The sequence below is a fragment of the Ochotona curzoniae genome, unplaced genomic scaffold (assembly GCF_017591425.1).
Source record: "Ochotona curzoniae isolate NIBS_2020 unplaced genomic scaffold, NIBS_Ocur_1.0 scaffold_4701, whole genome shotgun sequence".
NCBI lineage: Eukaryota > Metazoa > Chordata > Mammalia > Lagomorpha > Ochotonidae > Ochotona > Ochotona curzoniae.
The window spans coordinates 60,091,156-60,117,484 of NW_024467122.1; the positions used below are offsets into that span (position 1 = coordinate 60,091,156).

At 37.2% G+C, this 26,329-nt stretch overlaps 1 protein-coding gene across 2 annotated transcripts in view; it reads left to right on the forward strand.

Annotated features, from left to right (window-relative positions):
• Positions 1-26,329, forward strand: part of UNC13C (unc-13 homolog C) — a 500,819-nt gene that overhangs the window by 293,091 nt on the left and 181,399 nt on the right. For both annotated transcript variants that reach the window (XM_040969448.1, XM_040969449.1), the window contains one exon: positions 6,091-6,224. In XM_040969448.1, the coding sequence (XP_040825382.1) occupies positions 6,091-6,224 (134 nt within the window). The remainder of the gene's footprint in view (positions 1-6,090; positions 6,225-26,329) is intronic.

Genomic DNA, 26,329 nt, shown 5'->3' on the forward strand with positions numbered 1-26,329 from the left:
TTTTAACTGGTTCCCTGTACAGCACTCCCTAACAAAGGGAGTTTCTGTGTGAAGAATTTACAACTTTGGGAAACATCTATGTTTAGAAAAATCTGTTATGTTGTACTGAAGTCTTCTCTGTTGAAAATTTTACTTACAAGCACTAGTACCAATTTATGTTTTGATCTCTTCCCATACAACAATACATCAGATATTAGAAATGAGTTATCATATTCTCCTAAATTTGCTTACCTTGGTTGAAACATTCCCAGCAATTTAAAGATGTGACATCTCAAATAAAAATAAATTGCCCCCAGCTTGAGCTATTTCTTCTTCATTTTCATTCTAATTTATGTAAAGACAAAAGAATAAGCCCAAAATCTATCCATTCAAATAGTAGTAATGTTGAATAGCCAAGAAATTTTTATATGTATTTCTTCAAAGTTTCTTCTAAGAACTTTGTCAGCTGTGCAGGGTATATACTAAAACGTTAATTAAATGTGAGCATTCATGTATTATGGCAGTAAATATACATTGTTAATATTTTATAAATATTGATAATCTTTAAAAGGTTTGTGAAAATAGTATTATAAAACTTATACGTGGATTTGGAAATCTTTTGTGCTGTAATAAGCTTATAAGTCCATTTTCTACTAACATTTTTAAAAAAGTTTATTTTCATTGAAAAGGCAGATTTACAAAGAAGAGACAGAAAGCTTTTCCATTTGTTGGTTCACTCCCTAAGTAGCCTCAATGTCTGGAACTGAGCTTATCCTAAGCTAGGAACCAGAAGGCAGAAGCCAGGAGTCTCTTTCAGGTCTCCCATGTCAGTGCAGGATCCCAAGGCCTTGGGCCATCCTCCACTGCTTTAATCAGGTAGCAGCATAGAAAGTGAAGCAACCAGGACATGAACCAGTACCCATATTGATGCCAGCACTTGGAAGTAAAAGATTAGCCAGTTGAGACATTGTGCCAGCCCCTTCAATGAACTTTTTGAAGTACATCTGTATACAGATGCTCTTTAACTTACAATAGGGTTATATCCTAATAAAGTAATCGTAAGTTTCAAAGTATTGTATACTGAAAATATACTTAGTATACGTCACCTATTGAATATCAACACAATAGACTATGGATTAGGTTTTATTTAGCCCTATGACCGGCTAATTGTATCTCAAGAGAGTTTTGAACCACATATTGGCCAAGGGAGCAGTCCAATTCCAGAAAGGGTTTGCAATGAATGCGTATAGCTTTGCAATATTGTAGAGTAGCAATTTTAAGTCAAATTATTGTAAGATAGGTGTCATCTCTGCTTGTTGGAATCGTCAGAAGCGTTTCAATGTTAGGAATGTGAAGTTTGGCATTCCAGATTAAAGGCATAGGTTGGCAGAAGGGATTTTTTAATGACTCAAATTATTTTTCATTAATGTTTTCAATGAAACATTTGTAGTTAATGTTTTGACATTGCATTAAAATTAATCAAGGGAAGAACCTTGGAAATGGGGTAGATCAAAGTTACTAAAATTGAGAAAGACCCAGGAGATACACAAAATACTTTAAGACACAAAAATGAGAGCTAGAGAGGGAGGGCAGGACAAAGGTAAATAAAAAATTTTGGCACAATCTTAAAAAGGATGTTGTATTTATTTTAGCTTTTAAAATGTTTATTTTCATGATATACTTCCATATATTCAGGGATTTCCCCTTTTCACCCTTCTCACTCCCTTTCTCCCCCAACTATTTTCTTCCATAGTATTTCAATAGTGTGGTCTTTTGCCAATAGACAAAAGTCCATCATTCTTCTATTTAAGTATATGATGATATTCTAAGTATAGCCTATGGTAGAAAGTCCAGCATCCTGCTGTCAAGGTGTATTTGTAGAGATGCATGCAGTCATGTGTCTTTGCTTCTTGGTACACTAGCTTCATTATCCAGTTTCCCTAGACAGGTGGGTATATATGTATGTGTGTGTGTATACATACATATATATCTACTTATATTTGGCATGAAGGATGTCTTATTGGAACATAGGATAATTGTTCTTTTGGGATTGGCTTTTTTCGCTAAACATAATGGTCTCTAGTTGGGATCATTTTATGCAAATGGTAGAATTTCGTTCTTTTTAGTGGCTGAGTAGTATTTCATGGGGAGGTATATTTACCACAGTCTCTTTATCCATTTCTCTTTCAATGGGTCTCTGGGTTGTTTCCCAATCTCTGCTATTGTAAATTGTGCTACTGTGAATATAGGATTACATTTCTCTTCTGTGAATATATCCAAATGTATAGCTGGATCCTACAGTAGAGCAGTTTTCATTGGTCTTAGCACTTTTCATACTGACTTCCACAATGGCTGTATTGGCCTACACTCTCACTAACAATGAATTAGGGTAATTTTCTCCCCACATCAGTGCCAGCAGTTGTTGTTGGTAGAGTTCTGAATGTAGGTCCATCTTGCTGGAGTTAGGTGGAATCCTGAAGTGTTTTTTACTTGTATTTCCCTGATAGATATGGTGCCTGAGCATTTTTTTTTTGTCTGTTATTTGAATTTGTTCTTTTGAAAAATGCTTGCTTCTTTCCTTTACTGATGTCTTCATTGTTTGTTTGTTTGTTTTCTGGTGTTGAGTTTCTGAAGCTCTTTGTGAATCCTGGATATTAGTTCTCTATCTGTTGTATAGTGCGCAAAGCTTTTCTCTCATGTTACTGGTTGCTTTTTCACTCTGTTGACCATTTCCTTGGTTGTTCAGAGTCAGCGCATAAATGTACAACCAATTCGTCTTCAACAAGGGAACTAAAAATAATCCAGGGAAAAAGGATGGCCTCCTTACCAAATGCCATTGGTAAGGTAGAAGAAATAAGCAACAAGATTCCCACTTTTCCCCTATACAAAAATCAAATCTTAGTGGATCAAGGACCTAAATCTGCATCCAGAAAACAAGGGATACTCTCTGTAAGATATAGGTCTTAGTAGGCTATAGATCTTGGTAAAAACTTCTTAGAGAAGTCACCAAAGCGCAGGCTGCATTAGGTTTTAAGATAGGTGGGAAGATTTCTTACATCATAAATGTGAAATATTTGTGCTTCGATTTAGAAATGGCCTTCATACTTTTTAATTAGGAAAGATGTCCTATTGATTAGCACTTTGATTTGCTTCCTTATGTTTGGAAAGCAAAATGTTGTTCTGTTGTCTCTTAATTGAAGTGATATTTCAACTTTAGAAGAAAGAAAATAGATATAGTACACTCTTTAGAGAATATTAAATTTTCAAGACCTGGCTGTTTCTTTTCTCACCCTGCATGATCTAGGATAGATCCCTTTCAAATATCTCAGACTGAAACACAGACTTGGTCCTCACTGCTGTCTGTTGCCTCTCGGATACTATAGAGGGGAAAAGAGGCAGCCTGGTGAGTCGGGCTGTGAAGAGGTTCTCAAAAGCTTAGCATTAAGGAAAAATCTTTGCATTAATTTTGCAAAGATTTTTGCAGTTTTGTGTTGTCTAAGCGTCCTCCACAATATCCTGCATAAAATCTGACTGCTCTGGAGGAGCTGATGAAGAGAAGTGGTTCTAAAAATCTCTGATGAGGGAATAAAATTTGCTCACGTAAAGTAAATATGTCTCAGGAATTATTCTCCTGTTCCATCTTATTTTGTCTGGATTAAATGCTTCACAAAATATTTTCGTATCCTGCTTTCTTTTCTTGTTGTTGTTGTTGTTGTTGTGTGTGTGTGTGTGTGTGTGTGTTTTACCATTTCTCCACCCCTTCACACCAAAATAATAGATTTAATTGATTTTGCTTACATGTCATCAGAAAAGCAGTTGGAATTTGGTCTTGCAGGATTACCAACTCAAGCTATGCTAAAACAACTATTCTGTGATATATTTTGATGGTTTTATATTTTGGAAAGCAGAATAGTTTGTGAAATCTGAGAGCTTAACCCCTGGCTCTTCTCCTTGTGTCTGTGACTGGTTATCTCTGTTCAAAACTGAACATAATTAAGCCAGTCCTGTTGTGAAAGAGAATGCCATTGAATTGATATATGCTACATCATCATGTAGTGGGAACATTTAGGATGACAAGATACTGCCATTAGGGCCCCAGCGCAATAACGTAGTGGTTAAAGTCCTCGCCTTGAAAGTGCTGGGATCCCATATGGGTGCCGGATCTAATCCCGGCAGCTCCACTTCCCATCCAGCTCCCTGCTTGTGGCCTGGGAGAGTAGTGGAGGAGGCCCAAAGCCTTGGGACGCTGCACCCACATGGGAGACCTGGGGCAAGTTCCTGGCTCCTGGCTCCGGATTGGCGCAGCACCGACCATTGTGGTCACTTGGGGAGTGATTCATCAAACGAAAGATCTTCCTCTCTGTCTCTCCTCCTCTCTGTATATCTGACTTTGCAATAGAAAAATAAATCTTAAAAAAGAAAAAGATACTGGCATTAAGTCTCCAAAATTAAGGGAAAAAGTCTATTGGAAATAAACTTGGAATAGACTGGTTGTGTCAGTAGCTTACAAACTGTGAACGAGAGCTTAACAGTGTGACAGCTCAGAGCTTGGAAAGCGCACCCCGACTTTACATAGGCATTAATAAATTTGTTCTCTGAACTTTTTGCTTTTAATTCAAGGCATGTAACTCAGAGTAGCACGAATCTCCTTATGTTATAAACACAGTTTGCTATCTTTGTTTGTAAACTATATAGCCAGATATTGAGGCTAAAAAAGAAAAACCAAGGTTATTATCTATATGTTTAATTTTCAGTTAAGAAGAACTAGTAGGAATCAAGCTCTCAGTTTACTATTTTCTAAAATGAGATTAAATATATCTTAATATTTGGAAATGAGAAAAAGGATTTTTGTGTCTTGCTAGAGCAAAAAAAAAAATCATCATCACTTGTATTTGTCAGAGATTCAGATACAGGCAGGGAATGTAGGAAAACCTCATTATAACAAACAGAAGACTTCAGATGCAGGCAGCTGGTGTTTACTGGCCATGGGAACCTGGGCAATTAGTTAAACAGAAGTGGGACATCCTATATAATTGGTTTGGGATGTGTATATGACTTTCTCTGGATGGTCCTGAGCTGGATATCAGGGAAGTGATAGGAAACCAGTGGCTATTGAGAGCTCGCTGACCCTAGTCTATCAGTAGCTGCAGAGTTTAAAGTTTGAATTCGAGTTTTCTGAGCCAAAACATTAGAGTCTTCAGATATACTAAGCTAACAAATTTGTCAATATTTCAGCACTATCATCCTTCCAGCCATCATTCTTCCAGCTTAGTTGTACAGTTTAGTGGAATTTATAGCTGCCTTTCTATTTTTGCCTAATCCAAAATTCAAATGCAAACAATTCATAAGAAAGATAATCACAAATTAATCAGAATTTTTTTATGTTTTAAAGAATTATATATATTAAATATGAACTTTTTCTGTATTAGAGTTATTATTGTCCTCTGCCAACTTCAAAGTAAATTTAGATCACCATAGAACACATGACCAGGCAGATAGGTACAAAATAAATTAGAAAGGATTCAAAGTAACTTAAAAGGTGGTGGAAAAGGGCAGAATTAGAAAATTTAGTAAGTAAAACTGTGGGCAGAATGAGAGAAATCAATGTCTAAATACATACATTTGAATGTAACAGTACTGATTGCTTGGTTTAATCAGGAAGATTTGAGTTGTGCACAGTACAAATGTGACTTTGCACAAATATTTAGACAGCTCAAATTCCACACACATGCAACTTTGTGCATACAAAATCAGTCTCTGTCCTTGGAAGAAGCCAAGTTCAAAGAGTAGCTTCTAAAATGATTACTGGATCATCCAATGTAATCAAGGGAGGAAAATCTTCCATTTCAGAACCAAAATCAAAACAAAACAAAGCAAGTGATTGACATTTATGAAAAATAAGAGTGAATAGAAATACAAGTGTGAGCACTGTGACTTTAGCCTATGGGATGCCAGTCAATGAAAAAGGAAGCGTGAGGTAATAGCATTGGCTCCCATGAGCTAGGGTTTTCCATGATCACTGTACTCTGATCCTACTGTCTGACCGTGACATCTTACTAAAGTCAACCCATTTAACCTTTTCTTTTGCATGTTGTGTGACCCTGTGAACAGAGCAAGAAACAAGACATTCCCCGGGAGGAACAGGGACCTACTACCAAGAATTTGGATTTTTGGCCCCAACTTATTACACTGATGGTCACTATTATTGATGAAGATAAAACTGCTTACACACCTGTCCTGAATCAGTAAGTACACTGCCTTAGGAATGAATGCATTTTATTAAACGGTGGCTAACACTGAGCATTTTACACACAGCTTAGACTTCACGAGAAGAACAAACTTTTCCAAAGTCAACCTGTAAGAAGGAGTAGCTTCTACTTGTATCAGTAGAAATGCCAATGATAATACAAACTTTTTTTTGAGGCCCATGGTTCTTCGGATGTGAAAACAAGTATTTCCCAATATTTGATTCTTATTTGATATAAAGATTTCTTCTTTTCTCTAATTCATGTCATAACTATTCCACTGTCTCAAAGGAGAAGAAGTAGACACCCCTTCATGGCTAGAAAGAATCTGGAAAGCAAGTATAAACTGACTCCATTCCAGCTGTTCAATACTAACTGTTTGTCCAAAGGTGCTTTCAAAGTAGTTGTGCATATTGGGTTTAAAATTTTAGTTCAATATTTAATAGGACAATTGCTTTTTAGCAAATTACATCCTAAAATCTATACTTCCAAGTCAAAGCAGATGAATTAAAATTCATGACTATCCATGGTACCAGCTATGAGACCTGAAGAAAATTGTCTAATTTCCCTGGGTGTCAATCTTCTCCAAAATAAAATGAGGACATACTACCAGTGATTTTCAGGATCCAATTCAATTTTAACGTTAAACATTTAGATTTTATTTCACACCCACACTTAAGGCAATACAAGCCAAATAATAGTAAACTGCCAGCCAGGCACATACCATCTAATTAAATAGAGAGGTTGTCCTGATGTTCTGGTGGGATTTGAAAGCCTGTGAGCAGAAATACACAAAGAATGAAGAACACTAAAGCAAATTCTAATGTACATGTTGTACTATTTCTTGTTCTTTATACACGTCAGAATAAGGCCAAAGTTTACATTTAACCCAATTTGCAAGGGAAATATATTTTTGTAAAGATTTTTTTTTTTTGAAAGGCATATTTTATAGAGAGAAGGGTTTCATCCATTGGTTTATTTCCCAAAGGGCTACATTTGCCAGGGCTGGGCTGATCTGAATCCAAAATTCAGGAACTTCTTTTTGGTTTCCATATAAATGTAGAGGCCCAAGACCTGGGAAATCCTCCACTGCATTCCCAGGCCATGAACAGAGAGCTGGACTGGAAGCAGAGCATCTGGACAAACATGTGGATGCCTGTGCTGCAGGAAAGAGGATTAGCCTGCTGCATCGCTGCACAGGACCCAGGGAAAATGAATTTAGTTCATTGTTTTTCATTCTTCTCTGACTCTTAACTATCCATTTCATCTGCCCTAAATCTATTTTACTTGTGGGGGAAAAAAAACAGTCCTATCTTTGATATACAACCAACAGATTGTCAACTTTGCTTTTCATTTTGTTCTTCCTTCCCCCCACACACAAACCATGCATCTACCTTTCGATGGTCATATTTATCCTGATGGCTCAGCAGAAACCATGAGATATTTTAAGCCCTGAATTGTCTATATGCTATGAAAGATCCTGAAAGTCATTCTCAACTCTCTGGCAGCTCTTTGCAATAGAATATTACTTTCTTCCCTGTTGGCCTTTTCTTCAGGACACAGTAGTTTTCTTAAAGACTGCTAAATCAGAAATTTGCTTCAAGACTGTGCACTTGAGTTGCCAGAGGCCTTCTCAAAAATATGAATGAAAGCAAATATTTGTTAAGTAGTTCAGATTAAAAGTTACTTGAAAGGCTTCTAATTTTTTTAACCAAAGAAATTCCAGGAGCTGCTACTTGGGTCATCTATATTCTGCATCTAAGTGCTTTCTTTGAATTCCAGCTGTTCAAGTCTTTTTCTTTTTAAGATTTTTTTTGTTTTTTTTTGTTTGTTTGTTTTTATTTATTGTTGCTTACATTGTATTATGTAGTACAGTTTTATAGGCGCTGGGGATTTTTTTTTTTTGAAAGGCATATGTATAGGGAGAAGGGGATACAAAGAGAAATATCTTGCATCTGCAGCTTCACTTCCCAAGTGGCTACAACAGTCAGAAGTGAGCTGGTCCAAAGCCAGGAGCTTCTTCCAGGTCTCCCACATGGGTGCAAGCTCCTAAGGCTTTGGGCCATCCTCAACTGCTTTCCCAGGCCACTCCTCTTCCCATCCAGCTGCTCCTCCTTGTATTCTAGCTCCATGCAAATGTGCCTGGAAGGTAGGAGTGTGTGATCTATGTATCTGTGTTCCTGCCACCGATGTGGGAGACCAGTCTGAGTTTTTGGTTCCTGACTTTGGCCTGATTCAACCACATGCAGTCATACGGTGAGTAAATCAGCAAATGAAAGGCATCCTGCGCTCTTTCCTCTCTGCCTTTCAAATTAATAAAACTTGTTTGAAAACAATCATTTCGTTACATTTGTCAAATAGTTTAAATCTGGATATGACCATTTAAAATACATAAGAAAATCATACATTAAAGTCTTCTGCATTCCTTTTTAAACATATACCATGAAAAATGCATAAAGACTGTAGTTGAGTTGCATAACCATTAAAGGAAGTGGAACAGAGAAGTTGTAGTGCAACAGGTTAAGCCACTGCTAGCAATTTCTGCATCTTCTTCTGAGCAAGTTCTGCTAATGAGTCTGGGAAAGCAGAAGGAGATGGCCCAAGTTCTTGAGATGCAGCATCGACATGGAAAGTTGACATAGAAATAGGATGCCCCATTTTTGGCTATTCTGGCCATTTGGGTAATGAACCAGCAGACAGAAAATTTCTTTATTCTGAATGTCTCTTTCATTTTGTAACCATGCATTAAAATAAATCTTCCTTTTTGAAAAAAAAAAGATTACTTATTTTTACTGATATGGCAGATTTTACAGAAAAAAGGAGAGACAGAAAAATCTTCCATCCACTGGTTCACTCCCCAAGTGGTGACGATGGCCAGAACTAAGCTGATCTGAATCCAGGAGCCAGAAACTTCCCACACGGGTTCCCCACAGGGTCTCCCACACGGGTGCAGGGTCCTGAGGCTCTAGGCCAACCTCCACTGCCTTCCCAGGCTACAAGCAGGGAGCTGGATGGGAAGTAGGGCAACCAGGACATGAGCAGGCACCCATATGGAATCCTGGCTCGTACAAGGTGAGAATTAACCACTAGGTTATCACACCAGGCCCTGAAATAAATCTTTCTAAAATGGAAGTAGAATAAATACCTTTGTCTTTGGAAAAAAAATACATGTATAGTGATAAAAGTAAATTAAGCTAAGCATAAAAGTAAACAATGACAAGTGGAAAAAAGGGGGGGATGTAATTTTCTTTTTATCTAATTTTGTTTTTAACATCAAAGTTCATGTACTTTTTTTTTCTCTGAACACTTGGCCTTTGGCAATTGACCGTATGTCTGGAATCTGCAGTTTCTGACTGTGTGTTAAGGGCGATCCAAGGTTTCTGTACTTTCTTAAGGACATTTACTTTTGCCTTCCTCTTGAATAGGTGCTTTAAGTCAAGTTCTCTAAAGACGCAGTCTTGGGGTACAGTGTTGCCTTTGTACGATTTCCTGAGGTTTACATTCACATCTGTTAATTTACAGAGTGCCTTATCATATTTAGGGTTCTTTAACATCATCTTACGGCAGTGTTTCAAAGAACAAGACATCTAGACAACTGTGACCAGGACCCCTAGAATCCTAACAGGGTTTGCAGATTCTAAACCCTATTGCAAATCCATGGGGTCAGATCATCTGAAGCTCGCCCACAAGTCTACAATATTATTGAAGGGTTCTTTTGTGTGTTTTGGACTAAATTACAAACGCACAGGCAATTTGGGAAAGAGTCGTCAACCTCGAACAACTTTAGGTCTTAGTTTGAAAATTATGTCAAATAAATGAATCATTTCTAAATATAATTCATTTCCACATTTCTTTCAGTATATCTTAGAATTATTAATAAAAATGTGCTTTATGACGTTTTATTATCCTGACTCTGAGCATTCACTGTAAGTTTTTCTGTATTCAAGTTTGATAAGTTTATAGTAACTGTAAATATAAACATGAAAAATTATTTCTTCTGCGTTTTTCACTAGCATATATATCAAGCACATATATTGCATTACCAAAACTGACACATTTAAGTAGATACTTTTATTCATTTTGACATAGTCATCTAGCCACAAAAACCATCATTCATTCAAGATAAAATATCAGTCTCTTGAAAAAGTTGCTGTGTGCCTCATGTTCATTCCGTCCTCCATGACCTACTAGGCAGCCCTTGATTTACTTGTGCTGTGGATTAGTTCTGAAATTTCTATTTTATTGTTACATATAAATATAATCATGTTTCACATGCACTCTTTTGCCTGGTCTCTTTCATCTCCCTTATGGTTATTTTGAGATTGGAATATTTTATGTGTTTCCTTTATTTCTGAGTAGTTTTCCATTTAGATATACCGTAACATCTTTATAGCATGGCAAGCTTAATATTTTAAATGTGGTCATTCTAATAGGTGTATTGTAATATCTCATTATGGTTTAATTTACACTTTTCAGAATTTGAATGAAATTGAGCATCTTTTCATGTGCTTATCTTTAATTTATATGTTTTTGGTAAACTTTATGTTCAAATCATATTCCCATGTCAGAATTGGGGTGTTTAACTTATTATTATTCAGTTGTGATAGTACTTTACAAATTCTAAATGCAAGTCTGTTATCAAATAGCGACTATGCAATGTATTTCTCCTTTTCTGTTAGTTTCTTTCTAGATTTTCTTAGAAATATCGTCTGAAGAGCAGCTTTTAAAATTTTTTTGACAGAGTAATCCAGATTTTTGATTACTTTCTTCGTACTGTGGGCTTCTTGTATCTTAATCAAGAAATCTTTATAAGCAACATGCAACATCACTGTTTTTTGCTACTTATCTTACTTTGAAACCTCTGCTTGATTTCATGTCAATTCTTTCATAAACTATGAATATTAGTTTCTTTGGTGTGCTTGCAAAAGTTTAATTTTTCAGCTCTGCTGAAGTACTAAAAATATCTTTCCTCTGTAACATTGCCTGGTCACTGGTGTAAAAAAAAAATCAATTGAATGTGTATGTATATGTGTATGTATATAGTTTTTCATATTTTCCAAAGTAATAATTTAAAAGTCTAGCTCCTTTGCAGCTCCATTTAAATTTTGGATGTTTGTCAATTTCTACAAGGAAAAATGTCTATTGAACATTTGGATAGGAATATATTAATTAGGGAAAACTGGAAACATAAAGCATTGAATCCCATTTTTAAAGTACATAATATATTCATATATATCTATTTCTTAAGCTCTTCAACTTCTCAAATCAGTTTTTATCATTTTAGGTAATATGTATTGTGCATTAATTGTTAACTTTCTTTCTCAGTATTTGCTATTTTAAATTATCATCAACTATATTTCACTTCAATTTCCCTTTTGTTTTTCTACCTTATAGGTAACAATTGATTTTTCTATCTTGCTCTTTTTTAAAGATTTTTGTATTGATTGGAAAGGCAGGATTATAGAGAGGGAGTGATAGAATTGTCACCCACTGCCCCACTGCTCCATTCCCCAAAGGGTAATAACAGCCAAGAGAAAAGAACCTGGAATTTTATACATATCTCCTGCATGGGCGGCAGAGGCCTGGACACTAAGGCCATCCTAGTCCACTTTCCAGGTACCCCACCAAGGGAGCAGGAGAGGAAGATGAAACCGAAAGGCATAAGAGAGGCAGCTTCAGTAGTTTATGCCACAACTCTTGCCCCTACTTATTCCTCTTATAGCTCCAGCCTTGTGAGATTCCTTTTATTATTTCTTTTAATTCTTTTTTTTTAATTTTATTTATTTATTTTTGGAAAGTCAGAAATACAGAGAGGAAAAGAGGCAGAGAGGAAGAGAGAAAGAGAGAAAGATCTTCTGTCCGATGATTCACTCCCCAAGTGAGCTCATCAGCCGATGCTATGCCAATCTGAAGCCAGGATCCAGAAACTTCTTCCAGGTCTCCCACATGGGTGTGCAGGGTCCCGAGGCTTTGGGCCGTCCTTGACTGCTTTCCCAGGCCACAAGCAGGGAGCTGGGTGGGAAGTGGGGCTGCCGGGATTAGAACCGGCTCCCATATGGGATCCTGGCACATCAAGATGAGGAGTTTAGCTGCTAGGCCACACCGCCTGGCCCGTATTTCTTTTAATTCTTTATGATTATTGAAATAATTGATCATCTTGTTTAAAATAAAGGGATTTATCCCTTTCTTTGCATCTGAATGTCTTCTATTCTTTTGCATGGCTTGTTGATCTTGCTAAGCTATCTAAGAGAATGTTGAACAAAACTAGTAAGAATAGTTAGTTACCTTATCCCAATTGTTAAATGAATGACTTTTCATAAACAATTCTTCATCAAGTTGAGTAAGTTCCATTCTTTTCCTGATAGTCTGAGAGTATTTTTAATTATAAATGAGTGTTGCAGTCTGTCAGTATATTTTCCACTCACATTATGATAATCATGTAATTTTATTTTCCAAGGTGTTTATTTGGTTTGTACTTACAGTTTTGAAATTTTAAGTTAACTTTGCTTCTTCTATTTTATTACATTTCTTCGATAAAATTTTGTTTAAAAATTATGCCTCTTTGCTTATGAGGACATTGATTTGTGATTTTCTCATGAAGTTATCATTGGTCTTTAGATTGGTGTAACTAAATCTTTGTAGAGTGAAGTCTTCTGGTTTTTAGATCAATATAAATTATAGAATGCATTTATATATAAAGTATTTATAGAATGAGTCAGGAAGTGTTATCTTCTGTTGTTTCTCTGGAAGAATCTGAATTTTTCCTTAATGAGTGCCTGGACCTAGAGTGTTCTGTGTAGAAATATTCTAATTTATTTATTTTCATTGAAAGACAGAGGAGAGACAGAGGCAGAGGGAAGGAGAGCAAGGGAGGAAGGAGAGGAATAGAGAGGTGAGAAGGGGAAAAAGAGGAAGGAGACAGTGCACAAGAGCGAAGAGAGAGAAGAGAGACCCCAATCCGATGGTCCATCACACAGGTGTCTGCAATGGCGAGACTGGGCACTCAGTGTGTGCTTGGGATCCAATCACAAAGATGCCCCTGCTGCATGTCAGAGTGTGCACTGGCTGCAAGCCCGGGCAGGAGGCAGGGCCACAGCCCAGGCGTGTTCCCAGGCTCAACCTCAGCTCTACTGGAAGTTTTCAGACCAAGAATCTCATGTCTTCATTATTTGGAGACCTAATTGGGTTAGCTACTTATTCTTGATTAAGCTTTTGTAGTCTACGTGTTTTAAAGAATTTTTCATTCGATTTTAGTTGTCAGATTTCCTATTGCACACAGTCACTCATGCCATTCCCTTTTAATTCATGGATATAAAATTTAATGATTTTCCTTTTATTGTACTTCATATTTGTGTTTTTCTTTTTCTTCTTCCTTTTTTTTTTTTTTTTTTTTGTACTGCCCAACTAACTGGGCATCTGTGATTTGTATTGCCTTTTGGAGTAAGAAAAAAAATGCAGTGTGAGATTTTGAGTTTCTGAATTATTTTTTCATTTTTAAGTTTAACTGAGTTCCTGTCATTATTATTGCTTTTCTTCTGTCAGCAGACATATCTGTTAAGTATTTATACTAGTTATCCAGAGGAAAGATGATGGAGAGTTCGAGTCAGGATCTGTGAACCATTAAGAGCCATAAATCAGCAGATCTGTTGGACAGTGTGCCTTGAGTAAAACAAGAGGAAAGACAGTAGAGACAATGAAAATGTAATATTTACAGGAGTGCCTTAAACTGTGAACGGACTTACAGGGCAAGCTTCACTTTGAGGGTGTGTATAGTGATCTATGTTACCATTTATAGAGATGGAGTGACCTAACCTTCAGGTAGTAATTGCATATGCAGCAGGCAGCAGTGTACTTAGATGACAATCTTTAAATTGATATCAGTTAAATACGGTATACTGGTCAGGTTTAGGAGCTATACTGAAAAGTAAGAAATCTTGCTATTTTTTAAATAGTTCTAGATTTTTTTACTCTCTAGATTTTACATTGCTTTTTCTACATGCTGACCAAAATGTGAGCAGAAATATGATTCATGCATTGTTATTCCATTTATTTGTATGTATTGTATTGTTTGAAATCTCTTTCAGCCTCCTGCAAAAATATAAATATAGTGAAATTTCACTTTATTTCTTCTTTACCTTAATAATAAATGTCAGAAAATATGCAATGTGTGGAGTAGAAAAATAGGTCAATCTTAAAAGATATATTATTTGTGAAGATAAAATGTTGCTTCTACTTTCCCAGAGCCATGGGATAAGCTGGACTATTGTTTTCAAGTTGTTTTAGAATACAATAATTTACATTTTTTGCAGGAACGAAGATTTTCAGCTACTTTGTTCAGGGATTTGCATCTTTACTGATTCAAAAGTAATGTTTAAAATAATGAAACTATTGATGTCTTTGCACTATAGTTTCCTAAGTTGTTTTTATTGAAGAAATCAGTTGTCAATGAAAGGAGGGAAAGGAAAGGAAACACGGCAATCAGAGCTCCAAAGTAATGGATTTTTTGAGTGAAGATCTCCATTCATGGGTCCTTGCTTCCTCTGCAGAGCTGACTTCACCTTTCTGTCCAAGGTTCTGGGAGGCCTGAAGCCTCTAGCACTACACACATTAAAACAAGCTCAGCTTCCCTCACCTTGCAGCACAACACAAGGCAGTGTATGTAAAATGAGCTTTTTAATATTTGTCCTTTGAATCTCTGGTCCTTGTACGCAAAATAACATAGATCAGTAAGGTAATATGTGGATTAGCACGTATATTCTAATAGACTTATAGTTAGATTAATGTAGAAAAGAATGCTTTATCTTGAATTCTTAGGATCTTTGCAAACAGATCGATTCTACAGACCAAGAATCTAAAGTGGGGGAAACAGCCAGAAAATGCAAGCATCTATGCTGAAATGCCTAGCTAATATTAAAATTATTGAAAAATTGGGCCCGGTGGTGTGGCCTAGTGGCTAAAGTCCTTGTCTTGAATGCGCCGGGATCCCATATGGGCGCTGGTTCTATCCTAACAGCCCCACTTCCCATCCAACTCCCTGCTTGTGGCCTGGGAAAGCAGTTGAGGATGGCCCAAAGCTTTGGGACCCTGCACCCGTGTGGGAGACCTGGAAGAAGTTCCTGGTTCCTGGCTTCGGACCAGTGCAGTACCGGCTGTTGTGGCCACTTGGAGAGTTAAACAGCAGATGGAGGATCTTCCTCTCTGTCTCTCCTCCTCTGTATATATCTGACTTTGTAATAAAAATAAATAAATAAACCTTTTAAAAAATTATTGAAAAATAAATTTGAGTTATTACTTATGTCAATTATGTCCCTTTTGAATTGTAACATGAATCAGGTGTTTTGCTATAAATTCCCAAAATAATACATGGTATGGAAAGGATGAGAGTATTTTAAGTGCAAGGGGGTGCAGTTGTAAGAATACTTTATTAAGAACTGCACCAATCCCAACACTTATGAAGATTTCCATTGCCACCTCCCTAACTACACATTACAGAGGAAAGAGGAAACTAATTTTGGATTTTCAAGGTTTTATGCTTGCTAGAAAATTTAGATGTAACTTGATAGTTTTGATAGATATTAACGTCATCTTATAGGGATCCATGGAAATTTACTGGAACCAGACACTGTGATGTTGAATCATAAATTTGACTTTAATGAGGTTGGTACTTTTGCAATTCCCTCCAGTTGTGGATGATTAAAATGGGGCAAGTAGGGAACTTAGAAACTTCCTCAAGACAGACAACCAGTAAAAGACAGAATCAGAACCTAAGCCACTCTTTAAATGAATATGATTCATCGTAATGAAAGAATTCTATTAGTAAAAAAATGGACATCAATCCTTCTATATAAAAATTTCTGATGTTTTCATGTTTAATCTGTAGCATGATTTCATTATAAACTTACAGCAATGTATCGTTCAAGATGTTAAATAGTAACAGTTGCAATCAAAGATGATTAAATCGAAAGACACATTGAGATGTGTATTTATCAGGGGAAAAAATGGTAACATTCACCATATACTCCCTGACTCCGTTATAAGAAGTTACAAAAGGCATTTTGCTTCTGCATTCATTGTTTTGAGTAAGTTTGCTTCCCTGGCAGTTGGGGAGGTATTACAAATTGTCTTTTCCCCTGTGAACTATTTAGTGACAGGAATGTCATACCCAAACTCATACTTAATAATTTTATACAGCTCATCTGATCTCATTTTTGTTTCCCCATATTTCCTCTAGATTTCATCCCATCAAATCTAATTTATGATTATGATCTTAGAAGTTAATTAATGTTTTTGAGTGAAGTGAGTATATAAAGTATATATAAACATGAAGAAAATACACTGTTTTGAAACTTGGGAAGATTTAGATGGCTCAGTGGATTGGATATGGGATATCCTTGAGTTAGACAGACTAAGCTGTGAGATCTTAGGAAAGTGTTGCAAAATCTTTCCTGCTGTTTTCAGTATTTTAAAAATCAGTAAGTAAAATGTGGTGCATAGGGCCATGATCAGGAACCAAGGGCACAGTGCCTAGAGAGCACTTGGTCCAGTGTCTGCATCAAGTGTTCTGCAGCCACAGCAGTGCCACTCATCTCTGCTCTTTTGCCCGATGCTTTCTGCCCCACGATGGAGGCAGAATGTCCAGCTCTTCCCAGATCTCTCCATTAGAAACACTGGAGCAGTCTGCCCAAGACTCTCTGAATGTGACCAACTCGGTTGGTTATTCTGACAATGCACAAATTACAAGTGCTTATCCTTGCTCTAGTGCTCTCTACCTTTGCCATTTCTTTGCCTTACAAATCTACTGACTTTAATAGTTAATCTAGACCCATAACAAGTTTTACTTTCCATGTTAAAATTAAATTCATATGTGGAGACTCAGGTTCATTAAAATAACGCCTTATGTTATTTAACAGCAGTTAGCAGATATTAATAGAAATAGATATTAGTAGAAATTAGTAGAAGTAGATAGAAATAGAAATAGAAATAGAAATGTAGGTAAAACAAAAGGTCTAGAATATGATTGTCTTTAAATGATGTTGAAAATTCACTTGGTTTTCAGCATAAAAGAGTGTAGATATAGTGAAAAATGACATAGGATCAGTACAAGAAGTGTTCAGTCAGGTAGGTTCCTGTGCCATTGCTTAAGCTGATGTTCACTCTTAATTGCAGTGTTAGGGTATGTTTCAGTCTTTCACTTTATTACAACATTAATTTGTAAATCCAATTTATAACATTTGAATAGGGTCCTACTTAATCAAATTCATTTTTTCTTGGTTGTTCTAACTGCTCATTTTAATGGCAGTTAATTGCAGTAATGCATGTCAATTATTCTTAAGTGGAAAACATTAACAAAGTCTTTTTATAGTATGAGAAGAACACAGCAAACTAAATGTCTCAATTTTTAACTATGATAATGAAGTTTTATCATGTTCATCCCAGGCAACAACACAGAACTATTGCTTACTCACTTGAAACAATGAATATACTTTTCTTCAAAGACAAACTGTGCATATCAAAATAGCATGTCACATTGAATGGATTCTAATTTTATCTGATGTGAGTAATGAATCTGCATTATCAAATTAAGCAGAAGTGAAATTTTTTTTTTAAATTTCCACTAAGAGATTTGCAGGATAATAAATTGGGTTTCTAAATTGCTGTGTCTCCTAAGACTCAAGGTTTAAACATTTATGCTTTGTATTAATTGCTGCAAATTAAAACAGGAGACATTCTCATAATGCTGGAATGGATCACTTATTAAGCTTCTTTATAAATAAAAGATTAAGCTTCGACTGCATTGAGAATGAGTAAGAGATGGAAATATACATTAGAAAATTTAATTTGTATACAGCAAAAGCTCAAAAATTCATATTAGCAAATGAAAGGCTAACTTAAAATTTATACTTAGGACCTGGTGTGGTGGCCAATTAGCTGGGATCCCATATGGGCACCAGTTTGTGTCCCAGCTGCTCCACTTCCCATCCAGAGCTGCTCAACATGGTAGTTAAAATTGCCTGTGGCTCTAAGTTTAAATTCAACTAAGGGCCTGGCGTGGTAGCCTAGTGGATAAAGTCCTCACCTTGCATGTGCCAGAATCCCATATGGGCACTGGCTTTAATCCCAGCAGCCCCACTTCCCATCCACCTTCCTCCTTGTGGCCTGGGAAAGCAGTCAAGAATGGTGCAAAGCCTTGGGACCCTGCACACACGTGGGAGACCTGGAAGAAGCTCCAGCCTCCTGTCTTCAGATCGGCTCAGCTCCAGCTGTTGTGGTAACTTGGGGAGTAAATCAGCAGACAGAAGATCTTGGTCTCTATATCCTTCTCTCTGTAGATCTGCCTTTCCACTAAAAAATAAGCGAAACTTATTATATCTGTATAAATGATAGAATAGAATATTTAATATATCATATTTATACATATTTGATGCAAGGACATAGAATAGTTCCTCCAGCTTAGGTACAGTTGCAGAAAGTTCTGAGTCTGTCATAATTTTGAACTTAATATAATTGCCATGTAAGTTGTTAATGTCTTTCTTAGAACATCTGACATATATGGAACCAGGTTATTATGCTGCATGCATGAGAAATCTCCTTCATGTATGATTATTACTATTAATTTTATTAAAATCATGTATTCCCCCAGAATAGAAGTAGCAAGACAATTAAAAGTGTCCATTTTTTTCTGATAAGTTTTTCATGTTTGAAGTCTACAGAATCTTAAGAATAGGTAGCTGTATGGCTCATTTACAGCTAGAATTTCATTATCAGCAGCAAACACCTACTCAGTGCTTTACATGTTCCAGTGAGTATACAGATTGTTTACACGTAAAATTCCATTTACTTCTCCTTAGCAGTCCTAGAAAAACTCCCAAGGTGTGGTTGTTATTATCCCCGTTTGGCAGATAAGGAAATTGAGTTTCAAAGAGATCCACTGGGTAAATTAGTTAAGTAGCAGAGGGGAAATGAAATCTCTATTTTTTGGATTGAGTTGAGATTTAGCTCCTACATTATAGTACCATGGATTATGCTAAGGAAATAACAAGAAATGCATTAAATTGTGGAAAATGCTCTAGTAAGTGTAAGCTAGGCCAAAGAACTGTGGAGTTAATTTGAAAAAAAAAAAAAGCAACTCTACATTTGAAATAATGATTTGGTGCTAGAAATATGGCAATGCTAAGAAATGAATTTAGTGTCAAACTGATATCGTATATTTACAAATCTGTGACAGAAATTTGCTCATATTGCAATAAAAGAAAACTCTTATAGGAATATTTTCTGAGATCTCTTAAAAGATTGGAAGAGGAGTCTAGCTAATACTGCAATTATTCAGACCTTGATATAAGTTTTGTTATGAGAAAAATGTTATTTATCTCCACTCACATCAAGCCTTGATTTTCTTCTTTCATTTGTTATTTATAGTTCATAATTGTGAATTTTTCTCTTTACATAGTAAATGGAATACGGAAAATCTTTTGGAAGCCATTAGCTTTGCAAATATTTTCTACAGATTATATGCTCTCACAAAATAGTTTGTTGACAGAATAGATGACAGATAAAAGATATCAACATAATTGGTACAATTTGATAGTGAGGAGATACAGAAATAAGCATACCTTCAGCATTCTTTGCTAGAATATGTATAACCAATAGCAGATATGAGAGAAAAGCATAAGAGCACAAAAAATTGCAGAAATTCAACACATTGACCATGTGAAAAATGAGAGCAATAGTAAGCAAATTAAGAGCCTCCAAATTGGTCATACTGGAGTATGTGTCCAACCTAGCGCTGATGAAGGGTAGAAGGTTTTGAGAAATATAAGAGAACAATAAAAAAGAAAAAATGTACTAAATGAGGGGAAATAACACTGCGTGTTTGTTTACATTCCTGTCCGATTATCAAACATCAGAGAAACCCTTTTCTTGGGCACAGGAGTAAAACTTTTCCCACAAGGGTCACTTCACCTGCCCTTGTGGTCAGAAAATCCTTCCTAGGGGTGTGTGTGTGTGTGTGTGTGTGTGTGTGTGTGTGTGTGTGTGTGATGCCCACATGGTTGATTTATTCCACAAGTGCCTACAGTAACGGGGGCTGAATCAAGGTTGGATTCAACAGTTGGAAGTTCAATCTAATTCACCACATGGTTGCCAGCTGTCATCTGCTGTTTTCCAGTGTACATTGGCAGAAAGCTAGAATGGGGATCTGGGATGGAACTGAGCTCTCCCATATTGGATATAATCTTCTTAATTAGTATCTTGGTCACTAGGCCAAACACTTTCTCTTTTCCTACATTTTACAGTTTGCTTCAGAGTGGTGTCAGGAAGTCTACCTGCACTTGTCACTTCTCAAATCCCTTTATCTTAAAATGTTCAGAACATTATGGTGCCATAGTTGGGGGGAAAGTGTGACCTGAACTCTGTTAATAAAAAAGAACATGTATCATGTTAGACAATATTATTTAAAGAGAAAAATAATCCTGTCATTTCAACCATTTTGAACTGTAAAGGGAATGTCAACAAAATCATACTAGATGAGTTCAATTCTGTGTCAAGAATAACATGACAGAATCAGCGCAGTACAAAAACACCAACATTGTCACTACCTCTTTATATTAGGTGAGCTCTGACCCAGTTACAGGCTTGGTGAACTGTGTTTGCACTCATCCATCGCCTCTGTGCAATCATTGCTAATTGTGTGTTTTTCCAAGTACAACAGAGGATTTTAGAAAGAAGGGACACTTGTACGATGCTTTGAGGATGCCGAGGGTGGTAAGGATCACACAGAAATAGAAAACTGAGCAGAGGAAAAGAAAAAAATGATCAGAAGACATGGGACCTCAGGCATGCCAAGAAATTATGTATCATCTGGATGGCTAGGGTACCTCAAGTGTTTGGGAAATGAGATGGAAGAAATGGAAGTTGGGACTGGGAACTAGTGGTACTGTGGGTTAAGCTATTGCTTATTCAAGTATGGCTGCTCTGATTCTGATCCAGGTTGCTGCACAGAGGAAACGTAGTGGGTGATGGCCCACATATTTGTGCTCCTGTCACTCAAGGGAGACAGATGGAGTTCCCTAGCTCCTGGCTCTGCCCTCTTTGCAGTGACTGTGCTTACTGTTTGAACAGTTCACCGCTGGATCTTCTCTCTCTTCCCTCTCTTTCTCTTTGTCATTCTGGCTTTCAAATAATGCATCCTGGTCAAGGCAAACATGTGGTATCTAATCTTTTGGGATTCACTCATTTCCCTTAGCATTATAGTTTCCAGTTGTGCCCATTTAGCCACAAAGAACTGCATTTTGTTTTTTTTAATAGCTGAGTAGTATTCCATGGAGTAGATGAACCAAAGCTTTCTTATCCAATCTTCTGCTGATGGGCATTTCGGTTGCTTCCATGTTTTTGCAATTACTGATTGTGCTGCAATGAACATAGGGATGCATGTTGGTTTGTCGTAAAACAGGTGTTTTGGATATATTCCTAGGAGTGCTATTGCTGGGTCATATGGTATGCAGATTTTGAGTTGTTTGAGTGTTCTCCAGACTGATTTCCATAAAGGCTGTACCAATTTGCAGCTCCACCAGCAGTGGAGTAGGGTTCCCTTTTCCCCGCATCCTCGCCAGCAAGCGTCGTTGGTGTTCTTGTTTATGTGGGCCAATCTTACTGGTGTTAGGTGGTACCTCATCGATGTTTTAATTTGGATTTCCCTTATTGCTAGGGAGCTGGAACATTTTTTCATATGTTTGTTTGCCATTTGGACTTGTTCCTTTGTGAAATGTTTGCCCATTTCCCGTGCCCATTTCTTGAGTGGTTTGTTTGTTTTGGTTTTTTGGTTGTTTTGAAGTTCTTTGTATATCCTGGAAATTAGCCCCCTATCGCCTATATCGTGTGCAAAGATCTTCTCCCACTCTGTGGGTTGCTTTTTTACTTTGTTGATTGTTTCCCTTGCTGTACAGAAGCTTCTTAGTTTGATGAGGTCCCATTTGTTTATTCTGTTCTCAACTGCTATTGCTTTTGGTGTCCTTCTTAGAAAGTCGGAACCTACTCCTAGGTCTTGCAGGGTATTTCCTACATTTTCCTGCAAGAGTTTGAAGGTTTCTGGATGTAGGTTTAGGTCTTTTATCCATGTAGATTGGATCTTAGTGTATGGTGATAGATGTGGGTCTATCTTTTTGTTTCTACAGGCTATCAGCCAGTTGTCCCAACAACATTTACTAAAGAGGCCTTCCCACTTGCTTGAGTTGTCATTGGTCTTTTTGTCAAAGATTAATTGGCTGTATTTGTGTGGGTTCCCTTTTGGTGCTTCTATTCTATTCCATTGATCTTCCTTTCTGTCTTTGTGCCAGTACCAGGCTGTTTTGATAACCACTGCTCTATAGTATGTCCAGAGGTCCGGGATTGTGATTCCCCCTGCTAACTTCTTATTTTTCAGGATGGTTCTAGCTATTCGTGGTTTTTTGTGTTTCCAGATGAACTCTTGAATCATTGTATCCAGTTCCGTGAAGAATGTTTTGGGCAATTTGATTGGAATTGCGTTGAAAATGTATATTGCTTGTGGTAGTATAGACATTTTAATGATATTGATTTTGCCTATCCAGGAGCACGGGATGTTATTCCATCTTTTGAGGTTTTGTTCAATTTCCTTTTTAAATAGTTTGTAGTTTTCTTCGAATAGGTCTCCTACGCTTTTGGTTAAATTTATTCCCAAATACTTCATACTTCTCTCTGCTATTTTGAATGGTATCCTGTTGGTTAGATCTTCTTCCATCTTGGTGTTATTTGCGTACACTATGGCTGTTGATTTTCGTTCGTTAATTTTGTACCCCGCCACTCTGCCAAACTCTCGTATAAGTTCTAGCAGTTTCTGTATTGAGTCTCCTGGTTTTTCTATGTACAGGATTATGTCATCTGCATATAGTGAAAGCTTGACTTCTTCGTTTCCTATACGTATGCCTTTGATTTCTTTTTCTTGTCTTATGGCCTCTGCAAGTACCTCTAGGACTATGTTGAATAGCAGTGGTGATAGCGGGCACCCTTGTCTTGTTCCAGATCGCAGTGGGAAGGGTTCTAGCTTTTCTCCATTCAGTATGATACTGGCATTGGGTTTTTCATAAATTGCTTTGATTATGTTGTGGATTTTCCCATCTATGCCTACTTTGGCTAGAGTTTTTAGCATGAAGAGGTGTTGGATTTTGTCGAAAGCTTTTTCTGCATCTATTGAAACTATTATGTGGTTCTTGTTTTGCAGTTTTTGGATGTGGTTTATAACATTTATGGATTTCCGAATGTTGAACCATCCCTGCATTCCAGGGATGAATCCTACTTGATCCGGATGAATGATCTGTCTGATGATTTTTTGAATTCTATTGGCTAGGATTTTGTTGAGAATTTTAGCATCAATGTTCATCAGAGAAATAGGTCTGTAGTTTTCCTTCTCTGATGGTTCTCTGTCCGGTTTTGGGATTAAGGTGATGTTAGCTTCATAGAATGAGTTTGGGAGGGTTGCTTCCTCCTCTATTGTTTTGAAGAGCTTGTAGAGGATTGGGGTTAGTTCTGTTCGGAATGTTTTGTAGAATTCTGTAGTGAAGCCGTCTGGGCCTGGGCTTTTTTTCGTTGGGAGATCTTTGATGACTGTTTCAATCTCTGCCTCGGTTATGGGTTTATTTAATTCTGCAGTTGCCTCCGGACTGAGTTTTGGTAAGTGGTGGGAGTCCAAGAACTTTTCTATTTCTTGGTGGTCCTCAAATTTGTGGGAGTACAGTTCTTTGTAGTAATTTCTAATTATTTTCTTAATGATTGCAGTGTCTGTTGTTATGTTGCCTTTTTCATCTTTAATGCTATTGATTCTCACTTTCTCTTGTTTTTTTTTTGGTCAATCGGGCCAGTGGAGTGTCTATTTTGTTTATTTTCTCAAAAAACCAACTTTTTGATTTGTTGATTTTATGTATAGTTTTTTTGATTTCTATTTGGTTTATCTCCTCCCTTGTTTTGATGATTTCTTGTTTCCTATTGTGTGTGGGACTCTTCTGCTGCTGTTTTTCCAGATCCTGGAGGTGTGAGGTTAGTTCCTGTATTTGGCGTCTTTCTTGGGCCTTGACATGGGCTCCGATTGCGATGAATCTACCTCGTAGCACTGCTTTGGCGGTGTCCCACAAGTTTTGGAATGTTGTATCAGAGTTTTCATTGGTTTCCATAAATTTTTTGATCTCATCTTTAATTTCTTCTCTGACCCATTGTTCGTTTAATAGCATGTTGTTCAATTTCCAAGAGTGCCTATACTTCCTGGGGAGTTTTGAGTTGTTGATTTCCAGTTTCATCCCATGGTGGTCTGAGAGGGTACATGGTATGATACTAATGTTTTGGAAGTTGTTTAGATTCGCTTTATGTCCTATCATGTGGTCGATTCTGGAGAAGGTGCCATGCACCGCTGAGAAGAAGGTATAGTCTGTGGACTTAGGATAAAAAGTTCTATATATGTCTACTAAGTCCAGTTGTTCTATTGTTTGTGTGAGCTCTGTTGTTTCTTTGTTGAGTTTTTGTTTCGTAGACCGGTCCATTGTTGTTAGAGGTGTGTTGAGATCGCCTACAAGAATTGTGCGGGTGTCTATGTCTTCCCTTAAGTCTGTAAGTAATTGCTTTACGTAAGTAGGTGCATTAAGATTCGGTGCATAAACATTAATGATGGTGATTGCTTCTTGATGGATCATTCCTTTCACCAGTATAAAATGGCCTTCCCTGTCTCTTTTGATGTTGGTTAGAATGAAATCTATCTCGTCTGAAATTAGGATAGCTACCCCAGCTTTTTTTTCTCGTCTATTGGCGTGAAATATCTTTTTCCATCCCTTCACTTTCAGTTTCTTTGCATCCTTTCTGGTTAGATGCGTTTCTTGTAGGCAACAGATGGTTGGGTCTTGTTTGATGATCCATTCTATTAATCTCTGTCTTTTGATTGGTGAATTTAGACCATTTGTGTTGAGAGTTAAAATTGAGAGGTTGCAATTTTGCCCTGCCATGTGATTGTGTTGTGTGTGTGTTGTTGCCTATGTAATTGTCTTGTTTGTGCGGCCTTTAGTTTGGAGACCTTCTTATTTGCCAACTTTGTTTGTGATTTGCCTCCTTTTTGTCCGGGACTAGCGCATTTCTAAGGAGACTTTGCAGAGCTGGTTTTGTGTAGACATATTCTTCTAGTTTTTCTTTGCTATTGAAGTATCTGATTTCGTTCTCATATACAAATGAGATCTTTGCTGGGTAGATTATTTTTGGTTGACAGTTGTTTTGTTTCAGGACTTGGAAGATCTTTGTCCATTCTCTCCTTGCTTGTAGTGTCTCTTCGGAGAAGTCAGCAGTGATTCTGATGGGTTTTCCCCTGTATGTGATCTTTTCTCTACTTCGTACTTGTCTCAGGATTCCTTCTTTGTCTTCATTGGAGTAGAACTTGAGCACCGTGTGTCTGGGTGAAGATCTCTTTGGATCATGTCTGTTGGGAGTTCTCTGTCCATCCTGTATGCGGGGTGGATTCGTGTTCCAAGTGTTTTGGAAGTTTTCCTGTATAATTTCATCGAGCACTGCTTGCATCCCAGATTCTCTTTCTACTCCCTCGGGGAGGCCGATGATCCGAATATTCAATTTTCTAAGGTAATCCTTCATCTCTTGCATCATTTTATTAGTTTTGCTGAGGTTTGTCTCCAGCTGTTTAATTCGCTGGGCACTTTCATTTTGTGTGTCTTCTGTTTCAGAGATCCTTTCCTCTGCCGCATTTATTCTGTTGATGAGGCTTTCAATCTTATTATCTTGGGCATCCAGTTTGGTTTTGATTTGTTGTATTTCGGTGATTATGCGGTTCTGGAAGTCTTCCAGCTTTGTGTCCACGTCTCTGAGAGATTTTAGCATTATTTTCATCAATTCCTTTGTTGGTAACACTTCCATGTCTTCATCTCGTATCGTCGATATTGATAATGGCTTTTGGCCCTTGTTTGGTGGGGTGCTGGCTCTTTCATCTGGAGCACAACTCTTTCTGGTGGTTTTTCCCATTGCGTTGGTGTATTCTGGTGAGGCAAATGGACCCGTGTGTTGAGGGGCTGTCAGGTGCTTTCCTGTAGAGATTGGAGCCTGTAGGCGTG